We start from the raw sequence: 21,832 nt of genomic DNA, 5'->3' as shown, positions 1-21,832 counted from the left end.
TTTACTTTACAAAGTTTGTATTTATGGATGTAAACAACTATCTATGATAGTTGCTGATTTCATTTTGCAATCTGGAATTCCAGCCTCCAGACAAAGTAACATTTTTTCCTTTATTATGGAACTCCATGTTATCTTATGTTTGCAATTTCTCAAATACAAGCGAAGAAAGTCAAGTAATGTAAGGGCCAATCTTACATCTTACAAAAAAGTATGTTATGATACTAAGAATAGTATGATTACAGAATAAATGTATGTGTGTTTTATGTTTCAACTGTAGACATGGATGACTGTTCAAAATGTTCAGAAGGTCAATATCCAAATAAGGACCAAGATTCATGTATTCCAAAGAAAATATCTTTCTTGTCTTATGAGGAACCAATGGGAATAAGTCTAGCCATTCTGGCACTTTTTTTTTCTTTCTGCACACTTGCAGTGCTAGCAACATTTTTGAAGTATCACCATACCCCCATTGTCAAGGCCAATAACCGAAACCTCACCTATGTTCTACTCGTCTCCCTCCTCTTCTGCTTCCCTTGCTCACTGCAGTTCCTTGTTGCACCTGGCAATATAATATGCCTCTTCCGACAAATTAGCTTTGGCATCATCTTCTCAGTGGCTGTGTCTTCTGTTCTGGCAAAAACCATCATTGTGGTTCTGGCTTTCATGGCCACCAAGCCGGGATCCAGGATGAGGAACTGGGTGGGAAGAAGATTAGCCACTTCCATTGTTCTTTCTGGTTCCCTGATTCAAGCAGCCATATGCATTCTGTGGCTCTTCACATTTCCTCCTTTCCCTGACACTGACACCAATTCAGAAATTGAGGAAATCATACTGCAGTGCAATGAAGGCTCAGTTACCATGTTCTACTGTGTCCTGGGCTATATGGGCTTTCTGGCCCTTGCCAGTTTCACAGTAGCATTTTTCTCCAGGAATCTCCCCAGTAATTTCAATGAGGCCAAATGTCTCACATTCAGCATGTTGATCTTCTGCAGTGTGTGGCTCTCCTTTGTTCCATCCTATCTGAGCACCAAAGGCAAGTACATGGTGGCTGTGGAGATTTTCTCCATTTTGGCCTCTAGTGCTGGATTGCTGGCCTGTGTATATTTCCCAAAATGTTATATAATTATTTTTAGGCCAGAGCTAAACAACAGAGAACAATTAATAAAAAGAAAATAATAATACAAAAAAATCCTTTCTTCATTATTTTTCTTTTTAGAATCAGTTCTTTTAAGTCTCTATACTTTAAAGCACTGATTTCGGGAGGGTGGTCAAAATATTTAGGCATGTTTGTGGTATATGAGAAAGGTTTTTAAAATGATTATAATTCAATTATAATTGAAGATATATGAGGAATGAAGAGGGCATGGATCTATTTAAGAATACATCTCAAAATTGATTGGATTCAACTCTTTCAAAGAATTTAAAGCTTCAAAAAAGAAAAGTTTGTTTCTAATCTATAATGGGGATATTTGACTTTGGATAGGGATCATACTTTGCAATGTTGTTGTGCAGAGCTCGACTAAATAGCAAACAACAGTTAAGAAAAAAATATTAATAGTACGTATACAAGGACTCCTGTTTATCTCTATACTACTAAAACTCTTATTATCATATCCTTTAACTGAGTGAGATGGTGCATCATAGGGCAACAATTTTTGAATCAAATTACCTCAAATAGGCTAAATTACAGAATGTGTTCAAAATCCAGGACCTATGACTCCCAAGGGAATTAAATTTGAGGAGGTTATGGCTGCTTCATTCTTACTAGCTGCTGCAGGGCTGCTGAGGAGGTCACCTGATCTTCATTTTCAATGTACCATGACAGTTTCATAGCCACACTTACAATCTTTCATTCACACCCCCACATCCAGCAGTAGTCACTTATCTGTCTGGTGAAAAGGGAAAGGAAGCAAGGGGGAAGGGAGGGGAGGGGGTGAGGAGAAAGAGAGGAAAAGAAGAGAGAGGTTTCTGATATTCCCTGACAGATCCTCACATGTAAACTCAATGGGGAAATCAGCAAGAATTCAAAAGTTGTTCCTGCTACCACTGCATTTTCCCCACTCTTTGACATTCTGTTCCTTTTTGAAGTAAGGAAATATCTCTGAAACGATAACTGAATGGGGCACAGGTTGTCTAATTTACTATTTTTCTGGTGTAGCATTTGTTCTTTTAAATTTTCATTATTTTCATCCTTGATGTTTATACACTATACATTTATACATTAGGGATTATTTTGTGATTTATATATTCAACAGAAAATTGTTGCAAGAATTCTTGAGTAAATTAAGTGATGTATGTCTTCATCAATCAGCCACAATTCAAATTGTTTCAAAGAAAGATGTAATTTGATTTATGAGACTAAATAAATAAATAAATTGTTGTTCTTGTTAGTTGCGAAGTTGTATCCAACCCTTCGTGACCCCATGGACAATGTTCCTTCAGGCCTTCCCGTCTCTACCATCTACTGGAGTCCATTTAAGCTCACGCCTACTGCTTCAGTGACTCCATCTAACCACCTCATTCTGTGTTGTCCCATTCTTCTTTTGCCCTCAATCTTTCCCAGCATTAGGCTCTTCTCCAGTGAGTCATTCCTTCTCATTAGGTGGCCAAAGTATTTGAGTTTCAACTTCATGATCTGGCCTTCTAAAGAGCAGTCAGGGTTGATCTCCTCTAGGACTGACTGGTTTGATCGCCTTGCAGTCCAAGGGACTCGCAGGAGTCTTCTCCAGCACCATAGTTCAAAGGCTTCAATTCTTTGGTGCTCAGCCTCTCTTATGCTCCAACTTTCACAGCCATATATTGCAACTAGGAAAACCATAGCCATGACTATTCACACTTTTGTTGGCATTGTGATGTCTCTCCTTTTTTAGTGTGCTGTCTAGATTTGCCATGGCTTTCCTCCCCAGGAGCAAGCGTATTTTAATTTCTTGGCTGCAATCCCCATTGGCGGTGATCTTGGAGCCCAGGAAATTAAAATCTGTCACTACCTCCATTTCTTCATTATATATTTTATTTATTTATTTTTATTTTTATTCCATTTATATCCCGCCCTTCTCCGAAGACTCAGGGCGGCTTACAAGCTTAGCAGTATTTGCCAGGAATTGAGAGGGCAAGATGCCATGATCTTGGTTTTCTTAATAAATAGTTTCAAGCCAACTTTTGCACTCTCCTTCTTCACCCACAACAAGAGGCTCTTTAGTTTCTCTTCACTTTCTGCCATTAGAGTGGTATCATCTGCATATGTTAGGTTGGTAATATTTCTCCCGGCAATCTTAATTCCAACTTTTGATTCATCTAGCCCTGTCTTTCTCATGATGTCCTCTGCATATAAGTTAAATAGGCAAGGCGACAGTATACAGCCTTGCCGGACTCCTTTCCCAATTTTGAACCAATCAGTGGTTCTGTGTCCAGTTCTCACTGTTGCTTCTTGGTCCACATATAGGTTTCTCAAGAGACAAATAAGATGGTCTGGTACTCCCATCTCTTTAAGAACTTGCCACAGTTTGTTATGATCCACATAATCAAAGGCTTTAGCATAGTCAATGAAGCAGAAGTAGATGTTTTTCTGGAACTCTCTAGCTTTCTCCATGATCCAATGTATGTTGGCAATTTGATCTCTAGTTCCTCTGCCTCTTTGAAATCCTGCCGGTACTTCTGGTAGATCCACATACTGCTGGAGTCTAGCTTGTAGGGTTTTAAGCATAACTTTACTAGCGTGAGAAATGAGTGCAATGGTGCAATAGTTTGAACATTCTTTGGCACTGCCTTTCTTTGGAATTGGAATTTAAACTGATCTTTTTCAATCCTGTGGCCACTGTTGAGTTTTCCAAATTTGCTGGCAAATTGAGTGTAGCACTTTTACTGCATCGTCTTTTAAGATTTTGAATAGCTCAGCTGGAATACTGTCACCTCCACTAGCTTTGTTGTTGCTCAGCTTTTATAAAGCCCACTTCACTTCACATTCTAGGATGTCTGGCTCGAGGTCAGTGACCACCTCATTGTGATTATCAGGGACGTTAAGCTCATTCTTGTATAGTTCTTCTGTGTAATTTTGCCATCTCTTCTTAATCTCTTCTGCCTCTGTTAGGTCCCTGCCATTTTGGTCCTTTATCATGCCCATTTTTGCATGAAATGTTTCCTTCATCTCTCCAATTTTCTTGAAAAGGTATCTGGTTCTCCCTATTCTATTGTTTTCTTCTATTTCTTTGCACTGTTCATTTAATAAGGCATTCTTATCTCTTCTAGATATTCTCTGGAATTCTGCATTCAATTGGGTGTATCTTTCTTTTTCTCCCTTGCCTTTCACTTCCCTCCTTTCCTCAGCTATTTGCAAAGCTTCCTCAGACAGCCATTTTGCTTTCTTGCATTTCAAGCTGTGCCCTGCTTCATTTTGTACTCCAAGGCTAAACTTGCCTGTTATTCCACTTATCTTTTGGCTTCCTACTTTAGCATTCCAATCTCCCACGATGATAAGGACATCATTTTTTGGTGTTAGTTCTATAAGGTGCTGTAGGGCTTCATAGAACCGGTCAATTTCATCCTCTTCAGCACTGGTGGTTGGGGCATAGACTTGGACTACTGTGATATTGAATGGTTTGCCTTGGATTCGAACTGAGATCATTCTGTCATTTTGAGGATTGTATCCCAGTATTGCTTTTCCTACTCTTTTATTGACTATGAAGGCTACTCCATTTCTTCTGAGGGATTCTTGCTCGCAGTAGTATACCTGATGGTCCTCTGAATTAAATTCACCCATTCCTGTCCATTTTAATTCGCTGATTCCTAAGATGTCGAAGTTTAGTCTTGTCATCTCTTGTTTGACCACGTCCAGCTTGTCTTGATTCATAGATCTTACATTCCAGGTTCCTATGGAGAGAAAATCTTTACAGCATTGGACTTTCCTTTCACCGCCAGACACATCCACAGCTGAGCGTCCTTTCAGCTTTGGCCCAGTCACTTCATTCTTTCTGGTGCTACTAGTACTAGGCCTCTGCTCTTCCCCAGTAGCATATTGGATACCTTCCAACCTGAGGGGCTCATCTTCCAGTGTCATTTTGTTTTGCCTTTTGGTACTGTCCATAGGGTTTTCATGGCAAAGATACTGGAGTGGGTTCCCATTTCCTTCTCCAGTGGATCACGTTTTGTCAGAACTCTTTGGTATGACCTTTCCATCTTGGGTGGCCCTGCATGGCATAGCTCATAGCTTCATTGAATTACGCAAGCCCCTTCGCCACGACAAGGCAGTAATGCATGAAGGGGAATTGCAACCTTACTATATCATTAATAATTTGAAGGTTGCAATTTTATTTTCCTTTTATCCTTATCAAAAAGACTATTATTAAGTTTGTTATTCCTCAAAGCCCTGATTGACAAATTACTGTACTTGAAAGAATTAGGACAAAGTGCTGATGGATAAACAAATAATTAAAAAAATGCAGGGACTGGTAAAATAAACAGAATGCTTTTTCAGAGCCATTTGCATTATAAGATTCATTACAGGATGGAAGTTAAGTGAGGAACTGAGAAATTCAGTTTAAGCTTGTTCAGCTTTGGGGATTTTTAAGAATTTAGTGGCAATGAGATAAACTTTTTTAACAGATTAATATTTATTATGATGATATTGAATCTTCTATTGCTATTGCCACATATGGCTTGCAAGACTCAACCAACAAAATGCAGCATCCAGGATCCTATCCCAATTGATCACAAATATTTCCAACCAGGTGACCTACTCATTGGTGGTATGACTTCTTTTGTTTTCATAACTAGAGATGTGGGAAGTTTTGCAGAAGATCCCCATCATTCTCTTTTGGGAGAATCCCTGTAAGATATTATTTTCTTTCTGTAGTTATTAATCTAGATTACATTATTTAGTACCTATTCTGCATAATATATTTTGCTACAGTGATTAAAAATAATCCTTTAGAGTTAATGTTTAATTGGATGATATTTTTCAGTTTATAAATTATTTTCTTGCACTTGAAGGGAAAAAAATGAAGAATCTATATTCCTTACATCAACTTTTTAAGATTTAGACTAATCTTACAAATTTTATGGCTACTAAATTCAGACAAGACAGGAATTCCAGCCATCAATCCCTTTGCTTGGGTTGGGAATTATAGCATAAGATTATAAAACCTGACTCTGCTGAATATGTGAAATTGCATTGAACTACAAAATAATGTTTGCTCAGAGATATAGCATATTTTATCTCAGTTAATGAGATATTTAATTTTATTCCAGGAATAATATTTTCATGAACCAAAAGATTTTTCTGGGGAGCAGAGGAGTACAAACACACGAACCTTTGCTCCCAATGTTCATTTATTGGTAAAATCCTCATTCTGCCTTTCTTAAGCCTCTTAATTATTTTCTTCCCAATTTCTCCCTTACAACAAATATTGTACGACTATAATTTCATATTATTACCTCTATTTTACAGATGTTATTAGGGAAGAAAAACTCTTTGATTTTTGGTATAATTCTAGTAGTTTCTAATAGTCAAAAAGCTTTGAATTATGTATTGAAATAATAAATAAAACTGCAATGTATGCATTACCTAAGTAGCATTATGATACTATATGTTTCTATAAAATTCATTGTTGCTTATAGTCTTCTATATATATTTTTGAAGATACACTAAATTCTAAATGTAGATCATTTTTGCCATTTTTTTTCAGTGACTTAAATTAAAATGAAATCATCTCTATGTAAGAAAACATGATTAATTCAATTTTGCTTCCCAGATGTAGGAATTTAATGTCCATGTTACATATTTGGTAATGATGCAGGTGAGCTTCACATAGTAAGAATTATTTAAAAATAGCAAAGAAAGGGAAAACATATGCTGGGTAATAGTAGATAAATGACATGAAACAGTGAACATTATCTTCTAAATGATTAGATGGAACTTAACCTTGAATCAGTTAGCATGAACTAACTCATGGAGTTAGTTTCATTGTCCTTTATAGATGCAGATTTCCATTTGATACAACATCTAATTCCTGTTGCAGAGTCCTGACTAAATATTATCAGCATATCTTGACCATAGTATTTGCTGTGAAGAAGATCAATGAAGACCTCCATCTCATACCTAATGTCACCTTGGGCTTCAGAATCTATGATAGGTGTGCTGACTATCATGCCAAAATGGAACTTTTTTCTAGCCAGAAGAGATTTGTTCCCAATTACAAATGTGGCATCCTTAACAAACTCATATCGATTGTTGGGACTGTTGATCCAGGAATTGCTAGTGACATGGCAGATATATTAGAGACTTACAAAGTTCCACAGGTAAGATAGATGACTTTGTCTTTCCAGATGTATGGTATTACAAAATCTAAATATATACTTACCTTTTGTGTATATTTCTCCAATGACCATATTTAATGAAGAACATTTACTACAGCATAATTTTTTTAAAAAAAATCAGTTTTAGAATTTGGTGTTACTATTATTGAGCTTGAAATATTAATTTTAATGATCAGTGAAATTTTGGATATCTGTAATCCTCTCGTATAAATTGTTAGTGTGATGAGAAAACCAAAACTTTCTACTTTTTATTTATATTTTATCAATATATTCTGCCTTTTAGGTGCTTAAGGAGGCATAAGTAAGGCTTTTTCCTCTTCTGTATAGTCCTTACTTACCAACCACAAATGGAACTGGAAATCCTATCACTAAGCATGATCACTAACTGAAACATCACATGACTATGCCTTACTTATAACCTCATCTCTGCTTCTGTTGTTAAGCAAATTACCATGATTGTTAAGTGAGACAACCTGTTACCATGACTAATGATTTCACTTTTGTGTGCTGCATTAATTCTGCTTGTTGGAAGCTGGTTGTGAAGCCCATGAAATGGTGGTCACAGGACCTTGGGATGCAGCAATGGTGCACAAATTATGAAGCAACCCAAATGGCAATCATATGACAACTGTATTTCTGTGACATTCAGAAGTATAAGCATCAGTTTCAAAGTTGTTTTATTTTCAGCAACTATAGCCTCCATTAGTCACTAAATGAGCTGATAAATAAGAACTTCCTGAATATTTGGCTAAGACTACCAAATAGGTTGGGATAAGAAAATGAGACTGGCACAATTACATTCAGCTAGTGATTGAAAGACAGTAAAATACTGATTCTTGGTGAATCACATATTTTAGTAAAAGGAAAAGATTTAGAGCATGATAAATCATTATAGCAGATGCAATGTGAGCAGAATCAGAAGTTGCATTGCCAGTTACAGTAAAGCAGAAATTCCTTCCTGTCCCCCAAAAATCCTCCTGGATGCTTTGTTCTTTCCCCCCAATATATCATCTTAACATGAGCAGAACAGATGCTTGAAGAGGAATTGATAGGACTATTATTGGAGATGCAGTGTCACAGCTGGTCAATTTAACATTCTAAACGAAGAAGCAAGTAAGCAATAGCAGTCCATAAAAGTCTAAAATAGAGTAAAACAATATTTAATTTAAAAAGTTTTTAGGAAGGCTGTTGGAAAACATATTTAAAATTTACAATAAAGTAATTCAGATAGGGTGGTGTATACATACATACTTTTGTTTATTGTATATATTTATTAATGTTATATGCCACTTATCAAGCCTATCTAAAGCAATTCTAAGAAGCTTACAATATAATAAAAATAGAGATATAAAATAAGATAAGATAACCTTTATTGTCATTTTTTTACTGTGGGCACAACGACACACATCAAAAATGAAATTTAGTTGCTAGCTCTCAAAGTGGAACACATACATGACACACACCTAACCATACTATATACACATATGTATAGACCCACACCCCTACATATACTGTACATAACAAATAAATATTAAATACTGACCACCTTAAATATATAACGGAAGGAGAAAGCTTGAGAGTTCACAACATACAATTATAAATATAAAACAGATTAACATTGCAAAACATTAAATGCAGATTTAAAAAACATGGGCTCAGAGTGAAGCAGAGATGGTGCATTTTCTATCACTGCACTAATCACCTAGTATAGTCTATAGCTTCTACATCTGGGCAAAACATATACCAGCAAAACCAGGTTTTAAGGCCCTTCCTGAAGGCCAGAAGGATGAGAGTGTTTCACACCTCAGATGGCAAGATATTTCAAAATATCTTGCATTTCCTAGACTCCACCAACTGAAATTCCTTGACTAAGAGGATCCACAGAATGAGTGGGGCAGGCCAGTCTCATTGGGGCAAAAATGTAGATCATATAATAGTGGTGTTACATGTGCCACTGTTATACAGTATGTGCTTCCAAAATTGTCCATGCAGTTGCATTCTGAATCAATTGCAGCTACCAATTACTTTTGAAGGGTAAGTTCCATGTAGAGCATGTTGCAAATGAGACATAACCAGGGCATAAATGACTGAGCATGGGGCCTCATGATCCAGAAAGAGACATAGCTGTCACACCACACAAAATTGCAACAAAGGGGCTCCTAACAAGGATTGCCACCTACTCTTTGACCAGGAATTGTGAGTCAAGAAAAACCCTCCAAGCTGCATACTGCATCAGTCTGGTGTAATATAATCTCATCCAGAACTAAAAATGATAAACCTTTGAATCCTAAGGCTCCATGCAACCGGAACCACTCCATCTTACCAGAGTTCAGCTGAAACTTGTTGCTTTCTATCCAGGCCCCCACCGCCTCTAGGCACTGCAAAATAATTGCCCCATAGCATGACTTGGATCACCAGGGATGGGAATGTAAAGCAGCATGACTTCATCATATTGATGATACCTCATCCTATAGTGACAGATGATCTCAACCAGGGATTTGATGTAAATGTTAAAAAGGAATGTGGTCATCCACAGAGGAAAACTCTAGGCTGGATCTCCTGCCCCCTGTCAACACTGATTTAAACTGGCTGTGGAGAGAGGAATTTAGCCAGTTAAACTCAGTCCCAAATGCACAGCCAGCCAAAAGGATACCATAGTTGGTAGTAGCGAAAGCTGCTCAGAGTCAAGGAAAGCAAGAAGGGATGTACAACTTATATCCCTCTCTCACCAGAGATCATCAACAATGTGAACGATGCTGTTTCTGTTCTGTAATAAAGGTAAAGGTAAAGGTTCCCCCGCACATGCGTGCTAGTCGTTTCCGACTCTAGGGGCTGGTGCTCATCTCCATTTCAAAGCCGAAGAGCCAGCGCTTGTCCGAGGATGTCTCCGTGGTCATGTGGCCGGCATGACTAGATGCCAAAGGCGCACGGAACGCTGTTACCTTCCCACTGTAGTGGTCCCTATTTTTCTACTTGCATTTTTACATGCTTTCGAACTGCTAGGTTGGCAGAAGCTGGGACGAGTAACAGGCGCTCACTCTGGTACGCGGCACTCAGGATTCGACCTACCAAACTGGCGACCTTCTGATCAACAAGCTCAGCGTCCTAACCCACTGAGCCACTGCATCCCTTTTCTGTTCTGTAACTAGGTCTAAAACCTATCTGAAAGGGGTCTAGCTTATCTGCTTCATCCAGGACCCTTTGGATCTGTAACACAACCACTTTTTTACTATCTTCCCTAAAAATTGAAAGTGAGAGACTGGATGGAAGTTGTCCAGCAAGGTATGGGTTTAATGATGGCTTACTAAGAGGAGGCAGATCTCAGCCTCCTGAAAGCACAAGACACACAGGTACAGTACCTGGTTCAACAGGAGTACCTGTGACAGGGATCTAGTTGTCCCTGGGCTTCTCTAATGGGCCCTTGGAGTCCAACCAAAAGCATATCAGAAAAAGCCAGAAGTATGCTGTAGCTGCCAAAAAAGCCAATGTGATCCTAAGCTGTATCAACAAAAAGATAGCATCAAGAGCACAAAAAGTGTTAATACCGCTCTATACTACACTAATAATATACTTTGAATAATGCATCCAATTCTGGTCAACATGAGACTAAAAATATGCTGAGGCTCTGAAAGAATGGAGAGAAGAGCATAAGATAAAGGGTCTGGATGCTGAACAGTACAATTAATATCTAAGGGAACTAGGCATATTTAGGGGAAAGGTTTAGGGATGATATTACAGCTGTAACTTGAAGGTCTGTTGCAAGAAAGAAGGATTGGTTTATTATTCAAAGAGCCTGATGGCAGTGTAATGGGTAGAAGCTAGTCAGAGAGAGATCCTGGAATTAAGGAGAAATTTCCTGACAGTGGGAACAATTAGTCAATGGAATAGCTTTCCACCGGGAATAGTTGGAAGTTCATTGTTGAAGAAAAGATTGGACAACCATTTGTCTGGGATGGGATAAGGATTCCTGCCTTAGTTGGACTTGACGATATCTTCAAGCCCTATGATTCTATGATGTATGAAATGATGCTGGGAAGAAGGGTGCTCCTGGAGTGATGTATTAATCACTACATGCATCCACCCAGAAATCACTGTCCTGAAAGTTTTCACTAACCATGAGGGACAAGGGTCTAACAAGCAAGTAGTTGTATTGACCGTCCGAAGGATCCTGTTCATTTCATTAGGTCCAATGAGATAAAACTGCTCCAGGATAAGTCCTATCCCTGGGATTCTCTAATGGGCACTTGGAGTCCAACCAAAAGTGAATCTGAACAATTTTATACATCAAGTTTTCCACAAACTCCTCCATGTTACTCTGCAGATGTTTGTCTGAGCCCTCCTTCCTGAGGAAGGACTTGGTGACTTTGAACAGGGCTGTTAGGTGACACTCTGTGGACATAATAAGTGCAGAGAAATACTGGCACTCTGCTGCTCTTACTGCCATGAGGTAGGCCTTAATGTAGCTCTGACACATTTCCAGCTGGATTCATACTTTGCTTTCCTTCTTTGACTCTCTAGCCAACTCTGCAATTTTCAGCACTCTCAGCTCTGCCACCCAGGGACAGTATCAGGGGTGATCAGCCAGGAGAGGACATATAGGTGTAATTCTGTACAGGAACTTGGCTCCTTTCTGATTTCAGGCTCCAGAGAACCAGGCAGCAATGTCCCCAGGATTTGGAGGTCAGGGTCTTTATGGAACCAAATTCAGGTGATAAGAATCCAAATAGTCATAGAATTGTGGAATCTGGAAGGGGATGGGATGGGACACAAAGATCTAGTCCAAATCTAGTCTCTTTAGTTCCCTGTCCACAGAAATTATGTGAAAGGACATTCCTTCCAAGATGGCTGCTGCATAGTAAGAGTTTCTTTTTTCTACTGATGATCTGCTGATTTTACTATCAAAGCTGTTTTTTGTGGTGTTGTTTTTTTGCAGTGCTGCTCCCTGGTTTTGAATGGGAGCACTTAGGAATGACCCAGGATGACTTCTGGACAATCACGGACCCAGTTGGGAAGGGGGGGAGGAGACTTGAAGATTTCAATTCCCTCTATAAGCGATTGAAATCACTGGGCATACACATTTTGAAACTAATTCTGTTTTGTTTTAGTGTTATTATTCTTCCTGATAACTACATTGTCACTAATATAATATTAGAAGACATGTCAATAATTTGCAAATAGATTTAGTAGTTTACAAATTTTGGGAACACCTGTTACACAAGGAACGGAAACTAATGTTATAGTAATATATTAATAAGTATTCAACTAGGGGTATTATATATGTGTATGTACTGGTCTTTCTTTGATTCACCTTTTGATTTCTGGTTTTGTTTTTTGTTTTTTTTGAGTTTTGAACTTTAACTTGTCTTGAATAAAATTATATATATATATATATAATTTTTTTTTACTTCCATAGTTCCCAACTGGCCCATCACAATATGAAAGTCATTTCTACTATCCGATGGTTCCAGGTGAAGAACTTTATTACAGGGGGATTGTTCAACTACTTTTGCATTTCAGGTGGACTTGGGTTGGGGTACTTTCAAAAGGAGTTGGAGGAAGAAAATTTGAGCACCTAATCTTCTCAATGTTTCCTCTCCATGGCATCTGCATTGCCTTCTTGGAAAAATTCAGACCAGTTTACATCAACAATTTTTTTGATAATCTGAAATGGCTTGTTGAAACCTTTCACCTTCTTGTTAACAGTAAAGCCAAAGCTATCATAATCAGTGATAATTATCTTTTAAATTTAAGGTGGTTGTTACGTCTACCTGAAATGGAAATAGTGTCTATAAAGCCAAAAGGGAAGGTGTGGATCATGGCTTCCCAAACGGGCCTTGCATCATTCTTTTATCAGAAAAGCTGGGATATCCAAGACTTCCACGGTGCTCTGACTTTTGCAGCTTACTCAAGTGAAATTACAGGATTCCAACATTTTCTCCAGACAAGAAATCATTTCTTTTCAAAAGAGGATGGTTTTGTCAAAAATGTATGGGAGCAAGCATTTGGCTGTGTTTTTCCAAATCCATCTGGGAATGAGGAAATGGAGGATGTCTGTACAGGGAAGGAGAAATTGGAGAGCCTTTCTGGGGCCTTTTTTGAAATGAGGATGACCAGTCACAGCTACAGTATATACAATGCAGTATATGCTGTGGCACATGCTTTACATGCTATGATGTTTGGCCAACAACATAGGCGAAAACTGAATGGCAGAAAACTCAGTCTCCAGGATCTCCAATCATGGCAGGTAATGTGATGAATAATCAATTCTGTTGGAAATGGGATATGAATTGAACTGACTCTCCAGCATCTCACAGCCTTCTGATCATAAAAAACAATCAGAATTACATGGGATTACAAAAATTACATTTTGTGGGATTTACTCTCTAGATCTTTCCCATAGGTAGTTAGGATATGTGCTTTATATTCTCTTCCCTCCTCCCCACATCTGATACATACATGCATGCACACAAATACTGTACATATTACAGGAACTATTTCATGTAACAAGCTTTATTCCTTTCAAAATGGCAACAGCTGCTTTCTTAAGTTAAGACTTAAGTTATGCATTTCAGTCAATAGGGGTATAGATCAAAAATAGTGAATACAATGCATAAGGGTTAATCGGTATAGAAGGGTGGAAGAAGTAGAAATTTTTATTTTGACTTTCAAGCTGAAAGTACTTCTGAGACTACAAGACACTGCCTTTCTAGACAAAGAAAGATCCATAAATGCAGGTTGGGATCCAATCACCTTGGACACTACAAATGACAAAGCAGCAGAGATAAGTTGCCTCAAGGTAAATAATTCAATCTTTGTTCATCTATGTAATTTAGATCAGTCCAAGCATATTTGGATCCCCTCCATACTGTGGGAGTAAAGGATCATACTTTCAATTTTTTTAAACATGCTATCAAATTAGAGTGTAATTAGCATGTAAATGCACACAAAAAAGACAGTCAGAAAATAGAAAGAGAATCAAAGAGAGGGGCAAGGGGGTGGGAAGAGGGAATATAGTAATTAGTAATATTTTTTAATCTGTCTAAAGAAAAGAACAGCCACTTGCTCATAACACATCAGCAGGGTTTCACAGAACCTATGTTCTCTTTTATGCTCTCAATCTGATTTAAATTGCTCTCAGTCTACTTTTGCCCCCCTTTACTTCTTCTAATCATCCATATATCCCCCAAAGATTCAATCTGAATGTAAGGCTCATTTTCAATTTAGAAGAAATATGTTAATAACACACTATCCTCCATTCCCTATCATGCCATCTTATAGCAGCAATAAAAATGGATGCATTCAATTTTATGGATTTCTTTATTTAGAATGAATCAAATGCATCAATAGCAGAATTTTTAGCATTAGAGAAAGATAATTTTTATATTTGGAAAAGTCAATTCAACCTGTTCAGCCTATTCCTTTATATAGTTGATTAATATTAAATTTTCTTATTAAAAGGATATGGTACTCTCTGATCAGTTTGTCTCTAATAAAAGCAGATGACAAGCTTCATAAGCTTCTTGCAAATGTAAGGCAAGCTTGATTATTTTTATTTGTTAAATAACACATTTCCTCAATAAATTATATCTTTGCATATTAACAATTGTATAGGTTTAGGGCCTGGATTATTTTTAATTTTTGAAAATTAGTAGACTATAAGAGAAATATTTTGGATCACAAACCACAGGCAACCATCCTTGAGAAAAATGCTAGTACCTTAGAGTAGGGACAGTGCGCCACATATTTAAATGGTTCAAGTATCACATAGTTTCATATATTAAGCATGTTTTCTTTCTTGCTTTTTTCATATTCAGCTTCATTTCTTTTTGAAAAAGAGCTCATTTAACAACAGTGTTGGAGATAAAATTTCCTTTGACAAAAATAGAGAACTGATTACACAACTGGATATGGACAACTGGGTCATATTCCCCAATCAGTCTTTGTATCGAGTGAAAGTTGGGGAGCTGGATCCCTGGGCTGCTGAAAACCAAATGTTCACCATTCATGAAGAAGCCATCACCTGGCCCAGCACTTTCAACCAAGTAAGTTTTGAATGTAGTTGGTTTGTTCAAATTATTGGGATGATTTCCAAAATGTAGCTTGATATCATTTAACAAACAAATAATATCAAATACTGAGAAGAAATGCCAGCAAAGTAAGAATTCAAACTTTCTGAAAATCAGGGATATCTAAACAATTACTTAAATTAGTATTATTATCCAAGCATATGTTACTGTCAAGCTTAAAGAGACAGGGATGATGTGTAAAGTAAAAGTTGAGGGCCAGTTCAATATAATGGTTAAATTGCAAGGCCTGAAGCCAGCTGGGTGTCTTTGGACCAATTACTGTTGTTGAGTTCTAAGAAGAAGGCTATGGCAAAGCCATTCCAAAATATTGCTAAGAGGACTTCAGGGACTAGTTTAGTCTTAAAAATAAGTTCAAACTTCACTATGGGTTCATGGCAGGACACAGCACTAAAACTGCAATGGTTGCTGTTTGGTGACTTTTGGAGGGCTCAGAATAGAGGTAATGCAATCATTCTGACCTTCTGGACTTCTCTCTTATCAATATCATCAACTATGGTATCATTCTGTGGTTGGGAGTGGAAGACACTGTGTTATTGTGGTTCTCCTCAATGGCCTTTTTTGTCAGTGTTGGTAGGAAGGAGAAGTCAGATCCTAGACCTCCTCAATGTGGAGTGTCTCATGGCTTGAGCTTTCATCACTGCTTTTTAAAATGCAGCTGCTAGAGGAGGACATTGGTAGGTATCGGGTTTGTTATCATCAGCTTGCTGATGATACCCAATTATATATCTCTAAACCTAGCCAGACTAGTGATGTGGTGGTACTTCGGGCTAAGGACTTGGGTGGGGAGGAACTGACTTGAACTCAATCCTGGCAAGATGGAGTGACTATGGGTTTTTGGCTTCCCCCTGAACCAGTTGATTTTCATATTTCACTCTGGTTGGGGTGATACTTCCCTGGGCTGGGCTGATACATAATCTGGGAGTCTTCCTAGAGTCATGGATCCTAGCAATGCTAGACAGGGGAAGAGTTTTGCACAGATTCATATGATGTACCAATTGCACATTTTCTGGACTGGGAAGCCTTGCCCACAGTCACTGATTCTTTGGTTACCTCTCACCTGAATTAGTGCAAAGTGCTCTATATGTGATTTCCACTGAAAATTGAACCGGCTCAGAATGCAGAAATGCACTCAGTAATGCCACCCACTTCCCCAGATTTTCTTATATAACATCTCAATAGTGAGAGTTGTCCTGATTTCCAGTTTCTTTCCAGGTGCAGTTCAAAGTTCCAATCATCACCTTTAAAGCCCTATGTGATTGGTTGAAAGATGGGTGGCTATGTGAATATTTTAAAGAATAAAAAGATAAAATTATTCTTTTGGAATGACTGAAGGGCTTGGGCTCTGCTGTAGTTTTATTCTCTTCTGAAACACTTGTTCTAGTCTTTAGCTATGTGAGAATCAAGATCATCCTAGAACTGATCCCCTGAGACAGGACATGGCTTGGTTCTCTTTCCCCCATCATGTAACCTGTACATAAAGCTGCTAGGTGAGGTCACCCAATGTTTCTAACCTGAAAACCAAATTGCCAGGTAATATTGGCTGTTGCTCCTGAAGGCCAGCTCTCCCTGTAATAACTCTATTTTGATTCATAATTTCATTTTCCATGAAAGGGCATAGCACCAAAACTTTTATTCAGTGCAATTTTCTAGCTCTTAAGTGCCATCTAGGAAGCTTCAGCAAAAAGATTTCTCTAAATTCAGTAGCTACTTAAAACAGTTTGTTTTTCATTCAGCTGTCAGAAAATTACGATATGAATCATTATTTATATAAATTCTAATTCAATTTTTAAATAATCAAACATAGCTGTAGATAAAAGCTCATGTAGCTTTTAAGGATTGTGACATTTTGTAAATATAGTTTTATTTGTACATAGTTACAAAATGTATATGCTTCCTTGAATAAATATTTTGGACAGATTTAGTTTATCAAAGGTTTAGTGCAATCTCTAGCAACATGAGTTCAGAGCTTTTAAAAACAGTTTTTCTTCTATATTTTAAAACACAAAGAATAATCTCATTAATAACAAAATCATCAAATGATTTATATGGAAATTTAATGATACCTGGAGATTTACCAGTATTTCCCCTTCCTTAAGTTCATCAAAATAATTAAATTACTATGAAACATTAGAATTGAGTAATGCTAGTTAAACATTACTTATTTAAATTCATCGACAGGGTTAAATATAAATTATTTATTCAGTAATATGAACTAATTTCTCATTAGAAGATTAAAGAAAAAGAGTCTAATTCCCTTTCTTTTTATGAGTTCATTGGCTAACATAGAACTTCCACCTGAAAATCTTAGTTGTGAAGATAAGTTTCCTTGCTCATAATTGCCTATAAATTTAATTACTTGTTAATTATTGGTACACTCTATATAAGGTTTTATTCAACATTTATCATCTCCTTTCGATACAAGGGTTCTCTTTAACCTCTAAAATTTATTTATTTATTTATTTTGTTATATTTATATAAATCATTACATCTCTTTCAAATATTTTTACTATACCTTAGATCATGCATTAGATTTTATCTTAGTTAAATAACGCTGAAAATGTTTCTTTTTGATTTTATTTAAAATTAAAAATTAAAAAGAAGTACTAGAAGTGTCATAATAACACTATCCCAATATTTGAGGGGCTGCCACAAGGAAGAAGGGGTCAATCTATACTCCAAAACACCTGAAGGCAGGACAAGAGACAATGGATGGAAACTAATCAAGGAGAGAGCAAATCTAGAGCTAAGCAGAAATTTCCTGACAGCTAAACTATTAATCAATGTAAAAAGTTGCCTCCAGAAGTTGTGAGTGCTCCAACACTGGAAATTTTTAAGATGAGATTGGACAATGATTTGACTGAAATGGTATAGGGTTTCCCACTTAAGGATGGCATTGGACTAGAAGACTTCCAAGGCCCCTTCCAACTCTCTTATTCTGTATTATCCAACAGTAAAAATGGACACCTTTGTCTTGAAAAATTATACTGTTGCCAAGTCTCACTGAAATAATTTCAGCACTTGGATGTGGTTTGAGCATAATTTGTCTGTCATTTTAAAAAAGCATGGTTATCTATATATTTGGTAGAACAAAAATAATAATTCAATCTTGAGTAGTTTTCATCATGGGATAGATGAAAAAATCCAGATCATTACAGTGGCTTTCTTTATTTGTACAGTAGTGGTCAACCATAATTTTCAACTTTCCCCCAAATACCTGATTGAAGACTAATATTTTCTTCTTTCATTTATCGGCCAGGTGCTACCTGCTTCCATGTGTACTGAGAGTTGCCTCCCTGGCTATTTCAAGAAAAAACAAGAAGCAAAACCATTTTGCTGCTATGATTGTCTTCGATGTCCCAAAGAGAAAATGTCAAACCTGGAAGGTAAGAGACATTATTAATTGGTGGTTCCACAGGACAAACCAAGAAAATCCATGAAGATGTAAGTTCAGGAGCTGAATTATATTATATACAGTACAAGTCATTTTTGACTAGTGGTCAGTCATTACGTGAAGCTAAATGAAATCACAACTGTGTTTTATGAAGCTATTTCACCTTTCCTTTTCTCTGCAGATCTTTAAAGGTCTTAAATGTGAAGACTGATCACAAAATTATTTTTTCATTATTGTCATAACTGCAAACAATTGTTAAACAAGGTAGTCACTAAAGAAAGACTACCTTTAGTGCTTTTCCTGCATTCCCCCACTTTTTGGAATACTTATCCTAGAGCTTGGATAATTAGCAAGAAGAAAATTGATGTTTGTATTTATATTCATTAGAGATAAGTGATTGAAAGAGAATTGCAGGCACACAGTTGATAATACACTTTGAGAAGAAGACACTAATGCTGGCTGTTTGACTAGTGCATTGATGACTGTGAGCAATGAGTCACAAAGAAAGCAATAGCCTTTAATATCAAATTGGTTAGAATCCTGTCAGTGTCTGGCAGCAAACTATGCAAGAATGAAGGTTCCAATTATTGCCGAATTCAGGCAATTGCTCTACTTTCCAATGGGGGAAAGGAAAAAAATGGATCAAGTACAGAGTAATACTTACCAGATAATGTAATGGCATGTAAACACATGACTGAGAAGAAAATGACATAAAGGTTGTAAATATTGGCTTTTGTCACAAACTTACTTTTTTATCATCATCATAACTATGAATTATTGCTGTTTGAGGCAGTTGCTAAATGAAGATTACCTGTAAAGCATTCCATTTCTCTTAGCTTGGGATTATACTCAGTGGTGGGATTCAAATATGTGAATGCCACTTCTGGAAGTATATTCTGTGCCTGGGCAAGAAAAAATTAGCTACCGGTTCTGCCAAAATGGTGCAAGCTGCCTGAATCCCCCCACTGATTGTACTCTACATTTTGTTTTAACAATGTATCATCCCAACTTGCACAAAATCTGTTCCCCTTGATACAGAGAGCATCAGTATTTTTGCTTGTATGGAGAATAGGAAACATATTTAAAGACATTCTTATTCGAACAAGCCGGCCTGGCCTGATGGGGGATTGGTGGGGTTTTTTATTGTTATTTTAATATTTGTATTTACTGTTTTTAGTGGGCATATATTTAATTCTTTTTTAACTTTTGTAACTTTGTATTTTTTATTCTTGCCCTGTTCACCGCCCTGAGTCCTTCGGGAGAAGGGTGGTATATAAATATTATTAAATAAATAAATAAATAAATATTTCCTCCTTTTATTTATTTATTTTATTTATTTTAATTCCATTTATATCCCGCCCTTCTCTGAAGACTCAGGGCGGCTTACAAGCTTAGCAGTAGCCTTCATTCTATGTATATGCCTGCTTATTAGGGCTTTCACACACACCCCAAGCGGCATTATTACAAAGTCAGCTTAATTGCCCCCAACAATCTGGGTCCTCATTTTACCTACCTCGGAAGGATGGAAGGCTGAGTCAACCTTGAGCCTGGTGGGATGCGAACCTGCACTAATTGCAGGCAGCTGGTGTTTCCTTCAGAAATATAAAAAATGAAGAATATTAAACATACAGATCATCTGATATAAAGCGAATAGTATAACATTTATTTTTATGGATATTATTTTGAATAATGCTTTTTATAAAACCTTATTGAAGATAGATGTAGAAATAAAACCGGAGAAATACATAAAGACAGCCCAAGTAATGTAATGAATTCATGAGTAAGTAAATAACCTATGTAATGATTCTAATAATAGTATGACTAATAAATGTATACATTTAAATTGTAGATATGAATGACTGTTTAAAATGCCCTGAAGATCAATATCCAAATAAGGACCAAGATTCATGTATTTCAAAGAGAATATCTTTCTTGTCATATGAAGAGCCAATGGGAATATGTTTAGTTACTCTTGCACTTTTCTTTACTCTCTGCACAACTGTGGTACTTGCAACATTTTTGAAGTATCACAATACTCCCATTGTCAAGGCCAATAACCGAAACCTCACGTACCTTCTACTCATCTCCCTCATCCTATGCTTCCTTTGTTCATTGCAGTTTCTTGTTGTACCAGGTAATATAATATGTCTCTTCAGGCAAATAAGCTTTGGTATCATCTTCTCAGTGGCTGTGTCTTCTGTTCTGGCAAAAACCATCACTGTGGTTCTGGCATTCATGGCCACTAAGCCAGGATCCAGGATGAGGAAATGGGTAGGAACAAGACTGGCCACCTCCATTGTTCTTTGTGGTTCCTTGATTCAAGTAGGCATTTGTACGGTGTGGCTGTTCACATTTCCCCCTTTTCCTGACATGGACATTCATTCAGAAGTAGAGGAAATAATACTACAGTGCAATGAAGGCTCATCTACCATGTTCTACTATGTCCTGAGTTACATGGGCTTTCTGGCAGCTGCCAGTTTCACAGTAGCATTTTTCTCCAGGAATCTCCCCAGCAGTTTCAACGAGGCCAAATGTCTCACATTCAGCATGCTGATATTCTGCAGTGTATGGCTCTCCTTTGTTCCATCCTACCTGAGCACTAAAGGCAAATATATGGTGGCTGTGGAAGTCTTCTCCATTTTGGCCTCCAGTGCTGGATTGCTGGGCTGTATTTATTTCCCCAAATGCTATATAATCATTATTAGGCCAGAACTAAACAACAGGGAACAGTTAATAAAGAGAAAATATTAATAATACAAACTAAACATCCTATTTCCATATTTTGCTCTTTTAGTATCCAATGGGAATCTAGGTGTTAGCAAACATTTGTGTGAATAAGATGTGTACAGCACACATAGTGCTTTGTCATTGTACAGACAATTGTGGACACTTGTTAAGTTTGAATTCCAATTGGGCTAAAGCTAAGAATAATCAACACAAAATCTGGTGGTGGTTCACTTTCCAAGCAATCCAGAATGGGTCAATGCATCATGGCTACCTGACCCAGCTCATTTCATCCTGGCTTTTCCAGACCAGCTGACCT

General features: G+C 37.2%; 1 protein-coding gene across 1 annotated transcript; it reads left to right on the top strand.

Moving 5' to 3' along the window:
* Positions 1-279: 279 nt before the first annotated feature.
* LOC310649159 (vomeronasal type-2 receptor 26-like) lies at positions 280-1,176 on the top strand (the record flags this gene model as incomplete). The annotated part of the gene is made up of 1 exon (XM_083377467.1): positions 280-1,176. The coding sequence occupies one exon, from the start codon at positions 280-282 to the stop codon at positions 1,174-1,176; it is 897 nt and encodes a 298-aa protein (XP_083233593.1).
* Between the last annotated feature and the right edge of the window lie 20,656 nt (positions 1,177-21,832).

The sequence above is a fragment of the Vipera ursinii genome (assembly GCF_947247035.1).
Source record: "Vipera ursinii genome assembly, chromosome: Z".
Lineage (NCBI taxonomy): Eukaryota > Metazoa > Chordata > Lepidosauria > Squamata > Viperidae > Vipera > Vipera ursinii.
Note: the sequence above shows the minus strand (reverse complement) of the source record. Positions and strands in the feature narration are given on the sequence as shown.